At 35.7% G+C, this 20882-nt stretch overlaps 1 protein-coding gene across 1 annotated transcript in view; it reads left to right on the top strand.

The window, feature by feature from the left end:
* Window positions 1–20882, top strand: part of ZNF367 (zinc finger protein 367) — a 29742-nt gene that overhangs the window by 1405 nt on the left and 7455 nt on the right. Inside the window, exons 2-4 of the mRNA XM_043979785.1 lie at window positions 10653–10803; window positions 15103–15222; window positions 15904–16042. Coding sequence (XP_043835720.1) covers window positions 10653–10803; window positions 15103–15222; window positions 15904–16042 — 410 coding nt within the window. The remainder of the gene's footprint in view (window positions 1–10652; window positions 10804–15102; window positions 15223–15903; window positions 16043–20882) is intronic.

Here is a 20882-nt window from a genome sequence, read left to right on the forward strand (position 1 = left end):
GCCCGGCCCGGCCCCGCCCGCCTGTGACGAGTGGGAGCTCGGAGCGGGCTGTCTGGTCTCATTCATTGCCTTGGTCTCCCCAGCTCTTTGCACGCAGAAGGCGCGTGTGAATAGAACTTGTCTTCGTGGGTTGTCTTAGCTTTAGTCTCGCGGCGTTTATCCTGGAAAGCAAAGGTCTTCCGACTACTCAACGCAAGACAGATGTATCTTTAGGATTTCGAGTTCTCCGTTACAGTTAAGAAGTGAACTGTGATATAAATGAGGAAACTGAACGGAAACACTCCGGCGGCTATGTTACCACATGGTGGCAACAGTTGCCTCATTGAATGTGATATTCAAAAGTACCACTTAAAAAAATGCAACATGTATTTTTTCAGAGTGTAACAGTTATTTTAGATTTATTAGTTTTTAATTCAATAAATACTTGTTGATTCTTGTCTACGTGTTAATAAACCCTTTGTTAAGTGTTAGATGCTGTAGGAAACAAAGATTACACAATCTATGAAAAAGTACAACAAAAGGCATCAAATTCTATGACAATTCGAAGGCAAGAGAAATAACCTGGTTTGGGGGGTAGGGTGGAAGGAAAGGATGTCCAGGAATGCTTCAGTTTTTGTTTTGTTTTTAAATGGGTAGGGTTTTTTTTTTTTTAATGGCACTCTGGGCAAAGGGGTAGCAAGTTAAAAAGCATGGGGCATGGGAATGAGTATACTGCGAGGTTTGTCCTGTAAAGGTAGGGTTTATGAAGGGTGGTAATGGGAAGACAAGGCTGGAACAGCACATTAGGGTCAAACACGAGAGGCCTTAAATGCCAGGCTAAGTAGTTAGGGTTTTTTTTTAAATCTTATAATGTCCGGGTAGCCATTCAGGGGATTCAATGGGGGGGGGGGAGCGGCGCACGATTAGAGTTATTAGACATTAATCTGGCAGCAATTTAAAGGTTTGGAGGAAAGGAGGGTAATCTCAGCAATTGAGGTAACAAGTGATAAGTATTTAAACTCAGAAGCTTGCAGTGGGAGTGGAAAGAAGATAGGAGAGGTTGGAGAAAGATTTCAGAAATGTATAGGACAGCTCTTTTACGAACTGATTGGAAGTTATAGGCAAGGGAAAGAGTCAAATAGTTGGGTAACTTCATGAGTTGTGGTATGGTGACCAAAGATTTTTAGGGATGTGTTGGTTTAAGTTAGGGACATGTTAAATTTGTGGTGCTAGTTAGGCATTTAGATGGAGATGGCTGGAAGAAAGTTTGGAACCCTATAGAGAGATAAAAAGCTGGATATGGTAATTTGTTCAACTTCTACATTGAGGTGATACATTTCAAATATGGAGTCAAAGATTATGAGGAGAGTTAGCTTTTAGAGTGGAGGAGAAGCAAATACATGTAGAGGAAGATGGGAAAAATTAGGAAAAGGCAGTATTATGAAATAGATGATTTTTTTTTTTTACGGGGCAATGGGGTTAAGTGACTTGCCCAGGGTCACACAGCTAGTGTCAAGTGTCTGAGGCCCTATTTGAACTCAGGAACTCCTGAATCCAGGCCGGTGCCTTATCCACTGCGCCACCTAGCGGCCCCTGAAATAGATGATTTTAAAAAGAGATTAGGTTCAGTGGTGTCACATGTAGATAGTTAAAGGGAGAGAACTCTGAAAGCTATTGGATACGGTGTTTGAAAAATAGTACATGTACTTTCAAAACAACTGATAAAGTATGTTTTATCAGCAGACAACTATCAACAAATACCTTTACTAGCACATGTACAAAAGTACGTATCATTTAGAATACTAAAATTCAGTATTATAAGGGACCTAGGACATCTTTTAGTCTAATCTCTATCTGGAAAAACAAAAAAAGAATTACAAATTAGCTAGCCTCTTCTTGGAGATCTCCAGTAATAAGGCTACTACCTCAAAGAACACAAGACTGAATTCTTCATTAAGGCTGATATAAAAGCAATTTTGCTGGTAAACTGTTACAGCAACCTAGTCCAAGCACTTCAAATACCTTTAGATGATTGTGCTTAAAATACTACTTTCTTTAAAGGTGTGCTTGGTTACTGAGGAAAGGAAGGTGACTGACCTCCAAAACACCAATTATACTTTAATTTCTATAAAATCTCCCTTCTGAAAATGTTTACCAGTGCTTTTTTCCTTTTTTCCTGATGTTACTTCCCAGTGACCCAATCTACCATTGTAACTGAGTGCAGTTAAGTAAAACACCAGCATAGAGGCTATTCGTTATTTAGGTCAGATTTGAACTCAGGTACTCCTGACTCCAGGGCCAGTGCTCTATTCACTGTGCCACCTAGCTGCCCCGGGGCCATACTATCTTACCCCTCTGAAACAGGTCTGCTTTCCTGTCTTAGGTTTCATCTTTACCAGGTAACAATTTATTTTGGTTTTCCTCTCACTTTTATCAACATTTGTTCACTTGTCACCTGAATGCAGAAGAGGCCATGATTAAGCATTAACTGTATGCATTACTATAAACACTACTAGTGGCAGAATATCAATTCCCACAGTTAAAGTCCTGCCATTGAAACCCAGTCTGCTTTGGTATCTAGATAGTTGGAACAAGCAATGGAAGTTGCTGTAATGATAGCCATTATTCTTCTCCATCCCTCACCCTCTGACACTTGTTAAATCACTTTGTTGTAAATGTAATAAAGAGCCTTATGATTATTTACTCTTACCCATATTTTTTATAAAAAGTTATTGTTTAATTGGTTAAGTTTTCTCTGGGTTCTTCCATCATAGGAATGACTTAATTTCAAGCATAAAGAATATTTGAGATTTAGGATAAGCATAGCAGTGGAAGTTTTTTTTGGGGGGGGGGGCAATGATTATAGCTCCAGAAGAGGTAAAAAGCAAACCAAAAGGTATGAATCTCCATGAAGGTAACAGATGGAAGTCCATTTGAACTTTTCCATTGGTGAATTCTATCTTTTAAAAGCTAGTTTAATATTAATATATTTTAATATTGTTAGTTGAAGTTCCCTTAGTTTTGCTTTGCTTTTTAAGGATATGTGTTATACCATGTATTTTCTCCTGTATTTATTCAATGAACATATAATCATTTATGAACACAGCACTTTTGGGGTATAACACTTAATAGGAGAATACTATCTTAACAGAGATAAGTACCCGCACATGAAGAACAGTACTATAATAGATAAAATAGAAAATGGCTTTGCTCAGTATTTGAACTGAGAATTGAAAGGCAGCATATGACTAAAAAATTTGAGTGGGTAGAGGTGGCAAAACTTTTAACTTCAGGAAAGCTATTATTTGGAGAAGTTGGAAAATATTTGTGGAGGGAGTTACACTGTACTCTTGGATTCTTGGTAGAATATGCAACTAATTATTTTCATTTGAGTTAAATGCTTTTCTTCAGGTATACAAGCAGTCTGGTTGGGTATACCTACTTATCATCCATAATTTAGTCAGTTGCTTTGATCAAATTGATGGTTAGTTGAAATCAGCTTCAGCAGATAGTAGGTTTGATTGACCAGCATAGGTCTGACAGCCATTCTGTAGTGACCCACCTTCCCTTGATTCCCCAGACTCCTCCCTCCAACAAAAACAACATAAATGTGAGAATTCAGGTTTGGCAGGGGTGAGCAAAGGGAGAGGGTTCTATGTTTGATATGGATAGTGGTGGCTCTGAGAAGTTGGTGCTGTTTAAAAAAAAAACCAAAAAAGCTTAGCAAAAACTCAGGATGTGGTTGTACCTACAGTTAACCTATGAACATCTTCCTTTTCTGTAAACAAAAAATAAGACTGATTTTCCCCCTTTTCTAATGTCTCTATTTCTCTGAATCTAGCTCTCCCCCCCCCCCCTTATCCCTTATTGAGACTACTGGCATAAAATCAGTTTCTTATTAATATTTCAGGATTTGAAGGGTCTGTGATTTGATGAATATGGGCCTTCTTCCACAACATAGATTGCAGACCCACTGGAGGGAACTTCAGCCAACTTAGGGAAAGCCTCAAATAAGAGGTATATGGTCCATCAGTGAGTGGGAGCATATTCAAAGCCTTTTTACATCTTGTTAGGAACTGTCAGAACTTGTACTTGACTGACATCACGTTGGAGAACCCAGGATTGCCCATATGCTATAATGAACTTGGTTGTATGACTTGATACTATGTAATTGTCAGCATTTTTATTCTAGCTAAAAAGAAAAGGTTTCTATTTAAGTGATACTGTGCTTATTTTTTGATACAATGAATTGAAAATGTTTCATGGTTAGTTCTCATTTACTTTAATGGGAAAGCATGGCTTGCTTTTTGGTTCTTTTCCCTGATGTAAGAATATGCCTCTCCCCATTTTGGCAGGGAATTTTGAGAAGTGTTATTATGCAGTTCCTCTGTACTTTATACCCCTGATAAGAATTTTTACTACATATACACACATATGCTTGCAGCTGGACAAGATAGATATTTTAAAATTCCTAAGTAATTTCAAATTTTGATTTAAAATATTGCTTATACAAATGAGTATTAGATTCTGTTTAACATCAAAATCACTGGACAATTTACACTTTGTCGTTGCAAAATTCATATCATAGGCTGTTGGAAAAAAATAAAGTATATTTCAAATTGTATCAAAGCTAAAAAAGGAATTTTGTGCAATTAATATTATGGAAACAGATGGTGCTTTTTGAAAATTTAAGTACTATTGTTACTCAAAAAGTTAGTCTAATTCAACAAAAGGAATGACTTTTCCAGGTTATGGGTACATGGATTAATCCAGTATCAGGTTTTTTTTTAATATTTTGAATCAATCCTATCTTGATTTTATCCCTTTTGTCATTCCTTCGCACAAAGAATTAATTCTATGAATCCCTATGTACTTTTATGTAACAGGTTTTTAAACAGAATTAACATAGTTAAACATCTTTGTCAGTTCAGTATTAGCTGTTGCCTCAATGATTGTATCTAGTCAGGACCCTCCTCTGCTTAAAAGAGGGATGAGCAATTTCTTCAGCATGCAGTGGTACAATCCAGTCAAAGAATACTACTTGCTGTCATTGGCAGGTCCAGGGGATGTTTGTGAGGGAAGGAAGAGGAGAGAAAAAAGCTAATATGATAGGGAGTGGCACGATGGGCAATAAAAATCCCTTTAGATGTCACAATTTTTGCTTAACATTGACAACTGAAAAGCTGCTTAGTAGATCTTGATTCCTCCCATCCTTAGCAAAATGAGGGATTTATTTGGATTTTAAAAATGAATTTATTAAAGATGGTAGAGTAGAGGCAGCAACCTAGCTGAACTCTCCTAACATTCTCCTCCAAACAACTTTAAAATAATGTGTCAAATTGAGTTCTGGAGTGCCTTAGCCAATAAGGTCAAGGTGAGACATTTTTTCCAGCCCAGGATATCTTAGAAGGTTGGCAGGAGAGCTCTGTGACACTAGGCTGGCTGGGTGGCAACACTAGTAGTGGGCCTTTGGAGGCCTTTGGGAGCTCTCAGTCCAGAGGCAGAAAGGGGATTGGATAAATGGTCAAAAAGAGATTATATTCTTAAGGAGAGATAATTTAAGAATTATTGGACTAGGGGCAGCTAGGTGGTGCAGTGGATAGAGCACCAGCCCTGGAGTCAGGAGGACCTGAGTTCAAATCCAGCCTCAGACACTTACTAGCTGTGTGACCCTAGGCAAGTCACTTCACCCCAGTTGCCACACACAATATTATTGGACTACTTGAAAGCCATGATCAAAAAAAGAACCTAGGCATTACATTTCAAGAAATTATAAAGGAAAATAGTTCATCATCTTAGAAACAAAGTAACACAGAAATCAAAAGAATCTGCTAATCAACACTTGAAAGAGATCTCAAAATGAAAATGCCCAGGAATGTTATAATAGCCAAATTTCAGTGCTCTCAGTTCAAGGAGAAAATATTGCAAACAGTCAGAAAGAAACCATTTGGGGGCAGCTAGATGGCGCAGTGGATAAAGCACCGGCCCTGGATTCAGGAGGACCTGAGTTCAAATCCAGCCTCACATACTTGACACTAGCTGTGTGACTCTGGGCAAGTCACTTAACCTTCATTGCCTCTCCCCCCTCCCCCCCAAGAAACCATTTAAATACTGTGGAGTTACAATCCAGACATGTAATATTTTTTAATAGCTTCCATGTTAAAGGATCAGAAATCTTGGAATATGATATTCCAGAGGGCAAATGAACTAGGATTACAACCAAGAATAACCTACCTAGCAAAACTGAGTATAATCTATCAGGGTCGGGGGTTGGGGTTGGGAGGAGGGGAAATGGATATTTAATAAAATAGGGAACTTTAAAGCATTCCTAATGAAAAGACTAAAGTGACTAAAGTGAATAGAAAATTTGACATTCAAACACAAGACACAAGCATAAAAAGGTAAATAAATATGGCAGACTAATCATAAGGGACTTAATAATGTTAAACTGTTTACATTCTTATATGTAATATAAGATGATACATGGAACTGCTAAAATTTTTATCATTATTAAGGCAGGTAAAAGGAGTCTACAGAGAGAAGTACAGGATTGAGTCAATTATCTTGGGATGATATTTAAAAAATGAGGGGGTGAGAAAGAGGGATGCACTGGGAGAAGGGGGAGGAAAAATAAGAGTAATTATCTCACATAAAAGAGAAATAACTTTTATGGTAGAGGGGGAAATGGTGGTTAATGTTTTGTACCTCAAATTGGAATTGATTCACAGAGGGAAGACTATATATCTCTATATACACATTCATGGGGGAGGGGGGTGATAAATGGGAAGGCAGATTAAGAGGCAGTGATCGAAGCAAAATAGATTTTTGAGGGACATGGTTTTTTGTTTTGTTTTTTGGGCGGGGCAATGAGGGTTAAGTGACTTGCCATGGGTCACACAGCTAGTAAGTGTCAAGTGTCTGAGGCTGGATTTGAACTCAGGTCCTCCTGAATCCAGGGCCAGTGCTCTATCCACTGCACCACCTAGCTGCCCCATGGGACACGTTTTTTTTAAAATGGGAAGGATAAACAGAAGAAAATAAGATGAAGGGAATATAGTAATCATAACTCTGAATGTGAATGGCATTAATTCACCCATAAGATGGAAGCAGATAGCAGAATGGATTAGAAGCCAGAATCCAACAATGCGTTATTTACAAGAAACACATTTGAAAGAGAAAGATATACACAGTTAAAATAAGGGGCTAGAGCAGAGTCTATTATACTTCAGCTGAGGTAGAAAGAGGCAGGGGTAGCAATCATGATTTCAGACAAAGCAAAAGCAAAAATAGACCCAAGTAAGAGAGATAATCAAGGAAACTACATTTTGCTAAAAGGTACCATGGGCAATGAAGTAATATAAATAATAAACATACACCAAATGGTATAGTATCCAAATTCTTAAAGGAAAAGTTAAATGAGTTACAGGAAGAAATAGACAATAAAACTATATTAGTAGGGACCTCAACTTTCTCCTTTTAGAATCAGATAAATCCAACCATAAAATAAATGATGACAAAGTTTAAGACAAGTAGAATTTTAGGAAAGTTAGAAAAGTTTCTGAAGAAAATTGAATGGGGTTAGTAAGGAGTATACCTTTTCTTTCTTTAGCTGTGTATGGCACCTTCACAAAAGTTGACTATATGTTAAGGCCTTAAAAAGCTCACAAACAAATGCAGAAAAAGCAGAAATTTAAAATGCACATCTTTGGGTCTCTAATGCAATAAAATTTACATTCAGTAAAGGCCTTGGAAACAGAGATTCAAAAATTAATTGGAAACTATGTAATCTAATTCTAAAGAATGAGTAGGTCAAAGAACAAATCATAGAAACAACAATTTCCAGTAAAGATAATGACAACGATGAGACAACATACCAAAATTTGTGGGATTCAGCCAAAGCAGTGCTTAGGGAAACTTCAAATTTCTTAATGCTTACATCAATTAAAAAAAAAAAAAGCAGATCATGCTCTTGGACATGCAATTAAAAAAATAGTAGAAAAAGAACAAATTAAAAAGCCCCAATTAAACACCAAAATGGAAATCCTGAAAATCAAAGGACATTAATAAATTTGAAAGCTAAATAGATTGAACTAATAAAACTAGAAGCTGGTTGTATAAACCAATAAAATAGATAAACCATTGGATAATCTGATTTTTAAAAAGGAAAAATGCCAAGTTAGCAGTATTAAAAATGAAAAAGGACAATGCACCACCAATGAAGATAAAATTAAAGATATTAGTATATTTTCCCCAATTATATGCCAATAAAACTGACAATCGAAGTGAAATGGATGAATATTTACAAAAATATAAATTGCCCAGATTAACAGGAAGTAGTATACTTAAATAATCCTATCTTAGAAAAAGAAATCGAACAAGCTATAATGATCTCCCTAAGAAAAATCCCCAGGACAAGATGGATTTACAAGTGAATTCTACCAAACATTTAAAAAAAACATTAATTCCAATACTATATAAACTATTTGGAAAAATAGGTAAAGAAGGAATCTTACCAAATTCTGTCTATGACACAAATATGGTTTTGATACCTAAACCAAGGAGAATAGAGAAAGAAAATTATAGGCCAATTTCCCTAATGAATATTGATACTAAAGTCAAAATAAAATATTAGCAAGATTACAGCAATATGTCATAAAGATCATGCATATGACCAAGTGAGATTTATACCAGGAATGCAGGACTGGTTCAATATTAGATAAAGTGTAATAATAATTGACAGTTACAGTAACAAAAACAACAAAAATCACATGATTACCCCCCAAAAGATGCAGAAAAAGCTTTTGACAAAATACAGCACCCATTCTTATTAAAAAATACCTCTAGTACCAGCTAGGTGGTGTGGTGGATAAAGTACTGGCCCTGGATTCAGGAGTACCTGAGTTCAAATCCGGCCTCAGACACTTGACACTTACTAGCTGTGTGACCTTGGGCAAGTCACTTAACCCCCATTGCACCACACACACAAAAAAATACTAGAAAGCATAGGAATAAATGGAGCCTTTCTGAAAAAAAAAAAAAAGTAGTACCAATCTAAAACCAAGAGCAAGCATTCCCTGTAATGGGGATAAGCTAGAAGCCTTTCTAATAAGATTAAAGATGAAGCAAGAATGTCCATCCAGTATTACCTCTATTATTCAGTATTGTACTAGAAATGCTAGTAATAGCAGAGAAAAAAAAAGAAATTGAAAGAATAAGAATAGGTGATGAGAAAACAAAAAAAAAAACCCCATCACTTTTTAGATGATATGATTGTATACTTAGAGAATCCTAGGGAATCACCTTACTACAGTTGCAGGATATAAAATAAACCCACATAAACCATCAGCTTCTCTTTATATTACCAACAAAATCCAGCAGGAAGGGATAGGAAGAGAAATGCCATTTAAAATAACTGCAGACAACTTAAGATGTTTGTGAGTCAGCCTGCCAAGATAGACTCAGGGACTATATGAACACAGTCACAAAACACTTTTCACACAAATAAAAACAGATATAGACAATTGGAGAAATGTTAATTGCTCATGATTAGGCTGAGCCAATATAATAAAAATGACAGTTCTACCAAAATTAATTTATTTATTCAGTGCTATACCAATCAAACTACCAAAGAATTATTTTATAGATCTTGAAAAAAATTCTTAATCTGGAATAACAAAAGGTCAGAATATCAAGAGAATCAATGAAAAGATGTGAAGGAAGGTAGCCTAGCAACACCAGATTTCAATCTATATTACAAAGTGGTAATCTTCAAAACACTCTGGTACAGTCTAAGAAATAAAGTGGTAGATCAGTAGAATAGATTAAGCACACAGTATACAGTAATAAAAGACCATAGTAATCTAGTGTTTGATAAACCAAAAGATCCAAACATTCGGGGTAAGAACTCACCATTGAAACAAAAATTGCTGGGAGAAAGTAGGCATACACCAACATCTCATATGGTATGCCAAGATAAGGTCACAGTGGGTACATGATTTAAACGTACAGGGTGATAGCATAAGCAAATTAGGGGAACATGGAAAATTCTGCCTTTCAGATCTATGGAGAGAAGAGTTTATGCTCAGACAAAAGAGAGGATCAGAGGAAGTATAATGGATAATCTTACTTACATGAAATTAAAGTTTCTGCACAAGCAAAACCAATGCAGCCAAAATTAGAAGGAAAGCCCATTTATAAATTATAATATGAGAAAAGATATTCTAGACTTTTGTGAATTGTTGTGGATAGAATCATTCTGTAATCAAATATACAATCAATTTGGTTGTCCTAGGATTAAGTAGAAGATTGAAATCCATTGGGAAGAAATTTTTATTCCAAAATCCTTTATCATAGGAAAATGATAAATTCTACACGTTAACAGTGGATCACATGTGATTGCCTGTGAACTGATTGTAGCAGCTTTGGGCTTTGACCCAGCTTGGTACTTGAACTAACCATTTGTTGATATCACCTGAGTGTTTTATGATATTGCAGTTTGGTTGAAGGGTTTGTCATTGCAGCATTACATATAACCATTTAATGCCTCATGCTCTCTCTTTTGTGGGAGATGGGGAAGCGTTGGCTTTATACTGTTAAATGATTCCAAATAACATAAACCAATTATGTTTATAGAATGTGTGTGTGTTTTTTTTTATTCCCCCTTCTAAACACAGGATGGAATCAGACGTGGTCGACCCAGAGCAGATACTGTCCGGGATTTAATAAATGAGGGAGAACATTCTTCTAGCAGAATCCGTTGTAACATCTGTAATCGAGTATTTCCAAGGGAAAAATCTCTACAGGCACACAAAAGGACTCATACTGGTATGTAAAGCAGTTTGTGGAATAGTAAATATATTTTAACTGAAATCTTTAAAAAAATGTTTAGGCATATGAATATACTTTTTATTGAAAAATATATCTTTCCTGTATTTATTACCATTGTGGTATATTGGTATTTTAAGTGAGGGACAGTATATTTAAATGACTAGAGGGCCAGACTTGGAATCAGGAAGACCTGAATTCAGGTTTTGTCTCTGCTACATATTAGCTGTATGACCGTGGGTAAGGGATGTAACTTTTTATTTTCCCCAGGCAACTCATTTTAAGATTTACAAACCATAGAGAAGTTGTTGCCAATCTGCATAGGAGGTTCCCCGCACCAACAAAACTACATATTCAGACCAAAAAATGCAAAGCTTTCACAAGTATGGGAATATGGAAAGATTTATTTATGGAGGTAGGAAGAGGATGGTTTCTAAACCCTGGGAATATGTGACTTAAATGGCTAATTCAGGGCAATTCAATAGATATTGTTCAGGCATGTTGTTACTAAACTTATGTAACTCAAACTACATATATTGAAATACTCTTTTGAATTCATCAGTTTATATAGGGTGGGCTAAAAGTCATGGTCATAAAGGGGTTTCAATATTTAATTATTCCTTTATTTTTTGTTTTTAATTTACCATACCATAGTATCATATACAGTATGTGTATACATATAAAATAAAGAAAAAATAATTTTTGAAAAGTTATTACCCTTTGTGACTTTTGGCTCATCCTATACTTGTTGCAGTGAATTATTTATTTGTAAACAAAATATGAAAATGGGTGACAATTTGGATGTTATTTCTGAAAACATGTCATACATACACATATAAATATACACACATATACATGTACATACATATACAACACATACACATACATTGCATATATGCATGGGTGCTTGCATGTATCCTATACATGTGCCTATATACCTACATATCTACCTACATGCCTGTATACATATTTACATACATATGAGCTTTCAGTGTGGCAGGAAAGAATTCATTTGTTGTATGTCAATTTATAGGTTCAAAATTTTAAATATTACTTGAATACACTTAATTATCTCTAATCCAAGACACGTGTGTGTGTGTGTATTTTTTTAAATGAAAGTTACAATTTCTACTCTTCCATTCTATTCTGGTTTCTGACTTTATTGCTTAATTGAAACTGCATGTTCCAAGTTTACCAGTGAACTTTTAGTTGCCAAACCTAATGGCTTTTTCTCAATCCTCATCCTACTCAACTTCTTGTCAGCTTTTGATCACCTTGTCTTCCTGAAAAGTCTCTGTTTTCTGGGATGTTGTGCTTTCTTGGTTCTTCTCATATTTTACTGCTTCTTCTTTGTCTCCATTAATGGGTTGTCATTCATACCTTACCCTCTAACAGTGGGTGTACCCCTAGGTGTTATGGACCTTCTTTTCTATCTATACTTTCTCTTTTCTTGTTGAACTCATGAGTTCCCATAGATTTACTTATCAGCTCTAAGCAAAATGACTCCCAGGTGTATATATTAAACCCTAGTCTCTCTTTTGAGCTATAATCTCTTCTCTCCAGTTGTCTATTGGACCTTTCAAATTGGATGTCCAATAGGCTTCTCAAATTTAACATATCCATATATTCTCCACCAAACCTACTTCTTGCCCCAGTTCCCCTATTTTTGTCAATTACCACCATTTTAGTCATCCAGATTTGTGACAGTGGAGTCATCCTGGACTTTTTACTTTCTGTTACCTCAGGTGTCAAGTTTTATTGATTCTCCTTTTACTTCCTTTGTATCTGTCCTCTTCTGTCCCCTCACATGACCTCTCGCCTGGACTATTTCAATAGTTTTCTAATTGGTCTTACTTTTCAAATATCTCCTTCCAGACCATCTTCCATGTAACTGCCAAAATAATATTCCTAAAATACAGGTCTGAACATGTTTCTTTCTGCCTTTCTGAGCAAATTACAATGGCTCCCTATTACTTCTAGGATTGAATACAAATTATTTGGTTTATCATTTAAAGCTTTTTTACGACCTGGTTCCAGCTTACCTTTACAGGCTTATTATATGTTAATTCCTTTCACATGCTCAATGGGTCAGCCAAACTGGTCTTCTTACTCTTACTTAGGACATTTTCTCCTATCTCTGTGTCTTTGCATAGGTTATCATCAATTATATCCTTCTCTCACCACCATTTTTTAGACTCTCCAGCTTCCTTTAAAGCTCAGCACCAATGCTACATTCTACATGACATCTTTCCTGTTTTCTGTTGACTGCCAGTGCCTCCTCCATCAAATTATTTATTTAGATCTAGCATGGGGTAGTGGATAGAATGCTGGATTTGCAGTCAGGAAGACCTGGGTGCAAGTCCTACCTCAGACACTTTCTACTTACAAGACTTTGGGTATGTTACTTATAACTTCTTTTGGCCTCAGTCTCATCATCTATAAAACAGGGATAATAATGACACCTACACAGAGTTTGAGTGGGGATTATATTATATTATATTTTATATATATACATATGTAAAGTACTTTGCAAACCTTAAAGCCTTGTATAAATGTTAGCTATTAGTGTTCATATATATTTTGTATCTTATGTATATCTTGTTTTCCTCAATAAAAGGAAAGTTTCTTGAAGGCAGGGACTATAAATGATTTTAGCCAAATCATCTTCTTGAAAGATTCAATACCAGTACTTTGCAGTAATATATCACTAATTAAAAGGCCGATCATACCTTACTTTAAACTGAATAGTTATTCTTTTTGAGGCACATACAACAAATTAAATTCATTCTTTTGTGATAGTTATATTTATGTAGCATCTATAGCTTACAAAGAACTTTTTACATAAGCCTATGAAATAAGTAGTATAAATATTACTATTTAGTTTTATAGATTAGGAAACTAAGGCTTACATAGGTTAAGCAACTTGCTCAGTCACATAGCTACTAGTTGGTGAAGTAGTAGAGCCCAGGACTCATCTATATCCTGATTCTAAATCCACTCTTTATTCCACTACACCACACTTTTCCTTGGAGAATGTTTTGTTAAGTAGATTGTTAAATAGACTGATTTATAAAGAGTTTGTTCTCATAATAATTTGAACATCTCCACATAACCTTATTTTCATTATTAACTTGTACAGTCAATGGGGAAAAGAATTTGTACCTTATTTATCAAAGATTTTTAGAGGTATTCTTAATCACAACTTAAAGAAAAAAATGCATCTGACCAATGAAAATATCAATGTTTTATTTGCTACAATATTCTATCTAAACATTACTCTTTGTGGAGTGATGTTACTATTCTCAAATACTAAGTATTTATGGAATATCTACTATTTAACAATAATTCTAAATACTGTGGGCAATAAAAAAAGAAGTAAATGATATAGTCTTTGCCTTCAAGGGTTTATGATATGGTTAAGGAGGTAAGACTAAGACAACTGAAAACAGTGAAAGCTTTAATTTGTGTGATACAGGTTATGACTGGAGAGAAGGTGAGACATGTGAAGTGGGGTGGTAGAATTCACAATTGATTGGATATAAAGTTTGAAGGAGAGGGAAGAGTTAAAGATGACCTTAAGGTTTTGAGCCTGGATAACTGGAGATGATGATGCCCTCAATAGAAAAAAAAACCACAACTTCTTTTTTTGGAGGAAGGGCACGTTCAGGGGCAGGGAATGTGGGGTGAGATGGGACAGCAGAGGATGAACAAGAATTACTTCTGTGTTGGAAAGTTTGAGTTGACTACTCGATATCCCATTGACAATAAATATCCAATAGGCAGTTGGAGATGGGTGGGATTAGAACTCAGGAGAGAAAGTAGGTTTGGATATTTAGGGCATATAATAAGATTGGTGGTATAGGAACATTTTCCTGGCATGATTATTCAGGATGAGTTTGAGAAGAGAATGAAGGGAGGCACAGAAAGAAGCAAGGCTATTGCTCTAATTTCTATGTGAGATGATGGAGATTTAGAGCAGGGTGATGGCAATGGGGATGGAGAAGGAATGGGATAGAGAAAAAAATGTATTAGGAAGATATTTAAATAGAATGTGGTAACTGACAGATACAAGGAATGGATGAAGAATAAAGAAAAGGTGACTCAAGATTTTGAATTTTGTTGACTTGAAGATTAAGCCTTAATAAAATCATTGCTATGTTCATAGATAGATACCTGACATTACTAAAGTGAATCCTTTATGCTTCTCCATTTAGTCTAAGAAGAGTCATGTTTTGTTATTGTTTATACTTATTTATCTAGGATGCAGTTATTTGTTTAAAAGTTCTCTTTGTTTTGTAGGTGAAAGGCCTTATTTGTGTGACTATCCAGACTGTGGGAAAGCCTTTGTTCAAAGTGGACAGCTCAAAACACATCAACGTCTCCACACAGGAGAAAAGCCTTTTGTTTGTTCTGAAAATGGTATGTTATGTTCTTAGATCTTAAATTGGCAGAATGTTCATGGGGGTGGGTATAATTACATGTAATGTGAGTTAAGGTTTAAAACATTTCTCACTTAAAAGAATGTACTTCTTTTTAGTCCTTAGAGTTAGCTTTATCAAAGACATGTTGCTTTCATTGCTTTGATACATGCATATTTTTCTGTGGAATGTTTGGTTTTTAAAATATTTAAAATTAAGCTTATAATTCCTTTTTTTCCCCAAAAAAGTGGTGGTGCTATGTTCACTTGTAGGTGATTAGAATAATAATAATAATAGCTGATGTTTAAGTGGAACATTACATTTTCAAAGCACTTTTTATGTAAGCATATTTTTATGATCTGTACAACAACCCTGTGAGTTATATAGTATAGATTTTATTTACATTTTCCAGGTAAGGAAACTGAAGCTGAAAGGTGTTAAATGGTTTTTCCATATAGTTATACAACCTGTAATTGTTGGCTGGATCTGAACCTAGATCTATCCTGATTGCAAGTTCAGTATTCTTTCTACTACTAAATTCTAATACCAAATCCTAAACCCAATATAGGACAATTCTGACAAAAACAGGCTGTTGACAGATTTCTTTTTCTTCTTGTTCCTCAGAGTTTTTATTTACCTAATTCTGGTTCTGATAACTTTTCCCTCAAACTTGTTTTTTAAGGATGCTTAAGTCGATTTACACATGCAAATCGCCATTGTCCTAAGCATCCTTATGCAAGGCTGAAGAGAGAAGAACCAACTGATGGACTAAGTAAAAATCAGACTGCTGACAACAAGGCTGTGGCTGAGTGGCTAGCAAAGTAAGTTATCTAAAATTCAGTGGACACAATTTCAAATAAGCTGTATAGTAAAAGAATAAAAGCTGGAGCCAAAGTTGCAGGATTTTAATTTATAAAGAAAAGAGGCTTTCCCCTCTTGTATTAATTGTTTTTTTCTTAAAATATTACAAAATTATATTTATGTTGTGCAGTAATTTTTATCTGCTATGCCAGCACTACAAATAACCTTTATTAAGTATCCTGACAATAGCAATGATAGAGTATTGGGAGGAGGGGTATTTTGAAACAAGGCTCTAAAAGTCACCAGAAATATTTTAATATTGAAGTAGCAGTAGCAAAATTTATGCTTTTGAACAATGGTTCACAACTTTTTGTGTTTGAGGACCCCCTTATTTTTTTTTTTTTTTTAGTGAGGCAATTGGGGTTAAGTGACTTGCCCAGGGTCACACAGCTAGTAAGTGTCAAGTGTCTGAGACTGGATTTGAACTCAGGTACTCCTGACTCCAGGGCCGGTGCTCTATCCACTGCGCCATCTAGCTGCCCCGAGGACCCCTTTTTAATGTCAAAAAACTGCACAGAGCATCCAACATGATAATATTTATACCACTGATATTCATCCATTGATTGAGAAAACATGACAAAAGATTCCTATGAATTCAGTAATGCCTAAATGAATTTGTATTTTATCAGTTGTAAAAGCAACTACATATATTTGAAAAATAGCAGTATGTGCTAGATATTGTGCAATTCCATTCTTGGAAATATACTCTGAGAGTGTTGTTGAAAAACAGCTGTTTAAAGACATTTATCGACAGCATTATTTTATAATTGCAAAAACCTGAAGCTGGTGTCCAACAATAGTACAAATGGCTAAATAAATTGTTATATATTAATGTAATATAATACTTCAATTAAATTACATAAGTATGACAAATATGACTTCCAAAGGACTGTTATGAAATAATGTAAAATAATAAAAGAAGTCCTAGAAGAAGAGTATGTACCATATCAACTTCAACTCTGTGGTGGTGGACAGAGAAACCTGATAGAGTCTTGGAGGAAATGACTGAAAAGGTTAGGAAATTCTATGCTTCAAAATTCTTTTTATTTAAGTTAACTGTAAGTTTGATATAAAATATTACTGTTTAACATTAAAGTTTATGAGATTTAAAATAATAAATGAGATACAAAAATTTCTGATGTAAGGCTTCATATTCTAATTGGGTAAATATACATGAGTACAATGTCTGCACTATTTAAGTTAACTGAAATATAATCAATTATTAACAGATACTCTGAAAGGTTCTTTTTTATGTGGGATATAAGTGGCATAAATGTTTAACAGAACATAACTCTGGCGCTGGAAAAGACATTATAGGTTATCTAATCCCACCCCCCCCACACACACATTTTATAGCTGAGAAAACTAAGTCTCAGAGAAAGAAAAGTGACTTGATCAAGTTCATACAGAGTTAGTAAGTGGCAGATAGAAGATTCAAACTCAGGTCCTGTGGCTCCAAATTTAGTTTTCTTTCTACAGTAATGATAACACACGTTCCCCCTCTGATATGTAACTAGTGTTAAACTAGAATCACATCTTATCAGACTTATTTTATAGCAAAAAATACTCTCATACCTAGTGCTGTTATGAGATTAATAGTGTTCAGTATGAGGAAGAAACCTTTTTGATTCTCTGGCAATTTAAAGATTTTGAATATCATTTTTAGATTTAAATGTATGTACCTTTTCATTTGGAACATTTTTAAAAAGTCATATTTCTGATGGTGTCATTAATTGATATCTTATGGTAGAGTGCTATGGTAGTTGCCCTTTAATGTCATCCTCAGAGATTAGGTGTGTACCCTGAATATTACTGATTCACCAATAACCTTTACCTTTTCTTAATTTTAATTTTTGCTTTTTCCTAATTTTCTTATATTGACTTTTCAAATTGTTTAGGCTTTGTTATCTGAAATTTCAAGGTAATAGAAAGTTTGAGAAATTAATGGAATGTTCCTTGTATTCTGTCAGCTCTTTTGAATTAAAGAGTTGAAAGGGACCCCAGTGGTCATTTTCTCCAAGTCATCCCTTCCAAGAATTCCCTTCATAACATTTCTAAGAAGTGGTTTTCTAGCTTTTACCTTAAGATTCCTTCCTGAGGTAGCTCATTCTACTTTTGATTAGCTTCTACCCACTGTTCCTATTATTGCCTTCTGGTCCTAATAAAAACAAGTCTAATAACTTTTTCACAGTACAAACTTTAAAATATTTGAAAACATTTTCTGTTTTCCCAACTTGTCTTTTTTTTTTTTCTTTTCTTTCTTTCTTTCCTTTTTTTTTTTTCTGGGGCAATGGTGGTTAAGTGACTTGCCCAGGGTCACATGCCTAGTAAGTGTCAAGTGTCTGAGGCCGCATTTGAACTCAGGTCCTCCTGAATCCAGGGCTGGTGCTTTATCCACCGTGCCACCTAGCTGCCCTCCCACCTTGTCTTTTTTAGCTTAAAAATCCCCTGTTTCTTTAACCAAGATTAAGATATGAAGCTAAAGCATGATCTTGAGATCCCTAATTATCCTGGTAACCATTCTGGATGCTCTCTAATTTGTCAGTGTCTTTTCTTTCTTTCTTAATTTTTTTTTTTTTACGAGGTAATGGGGGAAGTGACTTGCGCAGGGTCATACAGCTAGTAAGTGTCAAGTGTCTGAGCCCGGATTTGAACTCAGTACTCCTGAATCCAGGGCCGGTGCTTTATCCACTGTGCCACCTAGCTGCCCCATCAGTGTCTTTTCTAAAAGACAGTACACAGAATCAGATGTTGTATTGTAGATGTGGGATGACTAGAAAATAGTATAGCCAGATTGTCAATGAGATCAATATGTTTCTCTTTGTCCAGTCATGATAACTGTGAGATTTAAAATTGGATATTAGATCATAAATCTCCCCTACTTAACCTTTCCCTTAATTTATCTCCCAGACTAGTAAATGGAAGAAGCTTCTGGTTTTCTAGTTAGACCTTTTATTGTATGGTAGTTACCAGGTGATGTTGATTAGAGGGATAGGAAAGTAGAAATACAATACAAATCGTCTTAAATCTAAGCTTAGTCTATATTCCGTATAAAACTCACCAAAAGCCCAAGGCCACCTTTGGGGAGAGAGAGAGACCAAGTCAAGCTCGTGCTGCTAACCATGAGCCGGTTAGTTGAACAGTCAGCCTCTGTCTGTGCAGCGCAGTCAGGAGACCAGCAGAGCAGGAAAGAGATCCCACTTCCGTTCTCTCCTTGCCTTTTAAGCTCGCACCCCGGAAGTTGAGTGCTTAGCAGACAGTCTGGCATGCGTAGCTCATGCCCTTGGTCTCCTCCCTGAAAGGGGGTGGTCCTTCAAAAACTGGCGTCTTTCAGTTATCCTAACCGACTTAAAAAACTTGCATCATTTTTTTTTTACCACATTTCATGAACTTTTATTGGCTCCCAAACTGCTCTGTTGATACATTGAACCTGAAGTACTCTAAAATTCCTATGATTTTTTTTCATATTGTTCAAGGCGCCTCTCTGCCTTTTCCTGGGGGGAGGGGAGAGGCTTTTGGAGGCAATTGGGGTTAAGTGGTGTTAAGGGCTAAAATTCTAGCTAGTCTGTCTAAAATATTTAATGAGTGGTCGCCAATAAATTATAAGCTTTAGCAAGAGTTAGACTTTTAAGCATTTATTAAGGAGAATAAGAATTTGGTAAAGAGAGAGAGAAAGGTCTAGATTCCTATCTATTAAAGGGAGAGCGCATTTCTAGCTCCCTTCTCCGCCAGAGTCCAGAGGAAAGAGCGCGAGACCGAGCGCCAGTCTCTTCCTTCCTCCTCCCACTAGTCCGCGTCACTTCCTGAAGCCTGGTCTTGCCCTCAAAGACCTTCGCTTCATGGGCAGAACTCCTCTACAGCAAGTCTCCAGCAGGTGGCGTCATTCCAATCGTTACAGTCCCCCCTGTTGTTCCTCAAGAAACAAAATGTTTCCTTGACGGAACAGTAAAAACAATATAATAACTATTGCTAACTAATAATATGTGAACAACAATATAGAAAAGGAAGAGAGGAAAGTTTTGTCCAGAGGGGTGATTTTTTTTTTGTCCTCATGAACCGACGCTTTGACATTAGTCTTGCAAAGGGAGGGCCTCTGCAGAGAGTACATGTTACAGATGGTGTATATTATAACAGAAAGAGAAAAAAACAACAAAAACAACAAATCAAAACTGTTCATTTAAAGTCTCTGAAAGTCTTTTCTCAGATGTCCTCTAGGTGTAGTCGTGGAATGGAAGTCTTTTCAGGGGTTGAGGTATGGATGCTGGTAATCAGCCAGGAAAATTTCCTACAAAATTGAGCTTAACACAACTTTAAAATAGCTTTGTCAATAATCAAATCAAACAATGAAAGTTCTCAAAAACATGTCTAAGGGAATTCAGAATCTTAGTTGTTACACATGAAACATATAATAAAACAAAAATTGAACCATTCTTTAAAATTATAATATTACTATAGTCCCCCCCTTATGGAGGGTAATTGAGAAGACAATTGCTGCGATATTAATTATTAAAAATAATTTTTTATCTTTGTTTCATCACTTTTTGCATCATCTGCCTAATTATCCTCATGCCATTATGAGAAATTTAAAAAATCTAATATAATTGGTAACAGGTGTCAAGGCCAAATTCAACACTGTATTTATCATGACACCTGAGATAATTATGGGGGTTACCATAAAAGAACAGAGAAATGATGGGATATGAGCATTCCCACACTTGAGCAGTATGTACTGCCCATACAGTATGCCAGGCTTAAAATAGGTGGATGGAATATATGTCCATGCCACCGAACATATTGGAA

Source organism: Dromiciops gliroides, chromosome 1 (genome assembly GCF_019393635.1).
Source record: "Dromiciops gliroides isolate mDroGli1 chromosome 1, mDroGli1.pri, whole genome shotgun sequence".
Lineage (NCBI taxonomy): Eukaryota > Metazoa > Chordata > Mammalia > Microbiotheria > Microbiotheriidae > Dromiciops > Dromiciops gliroides.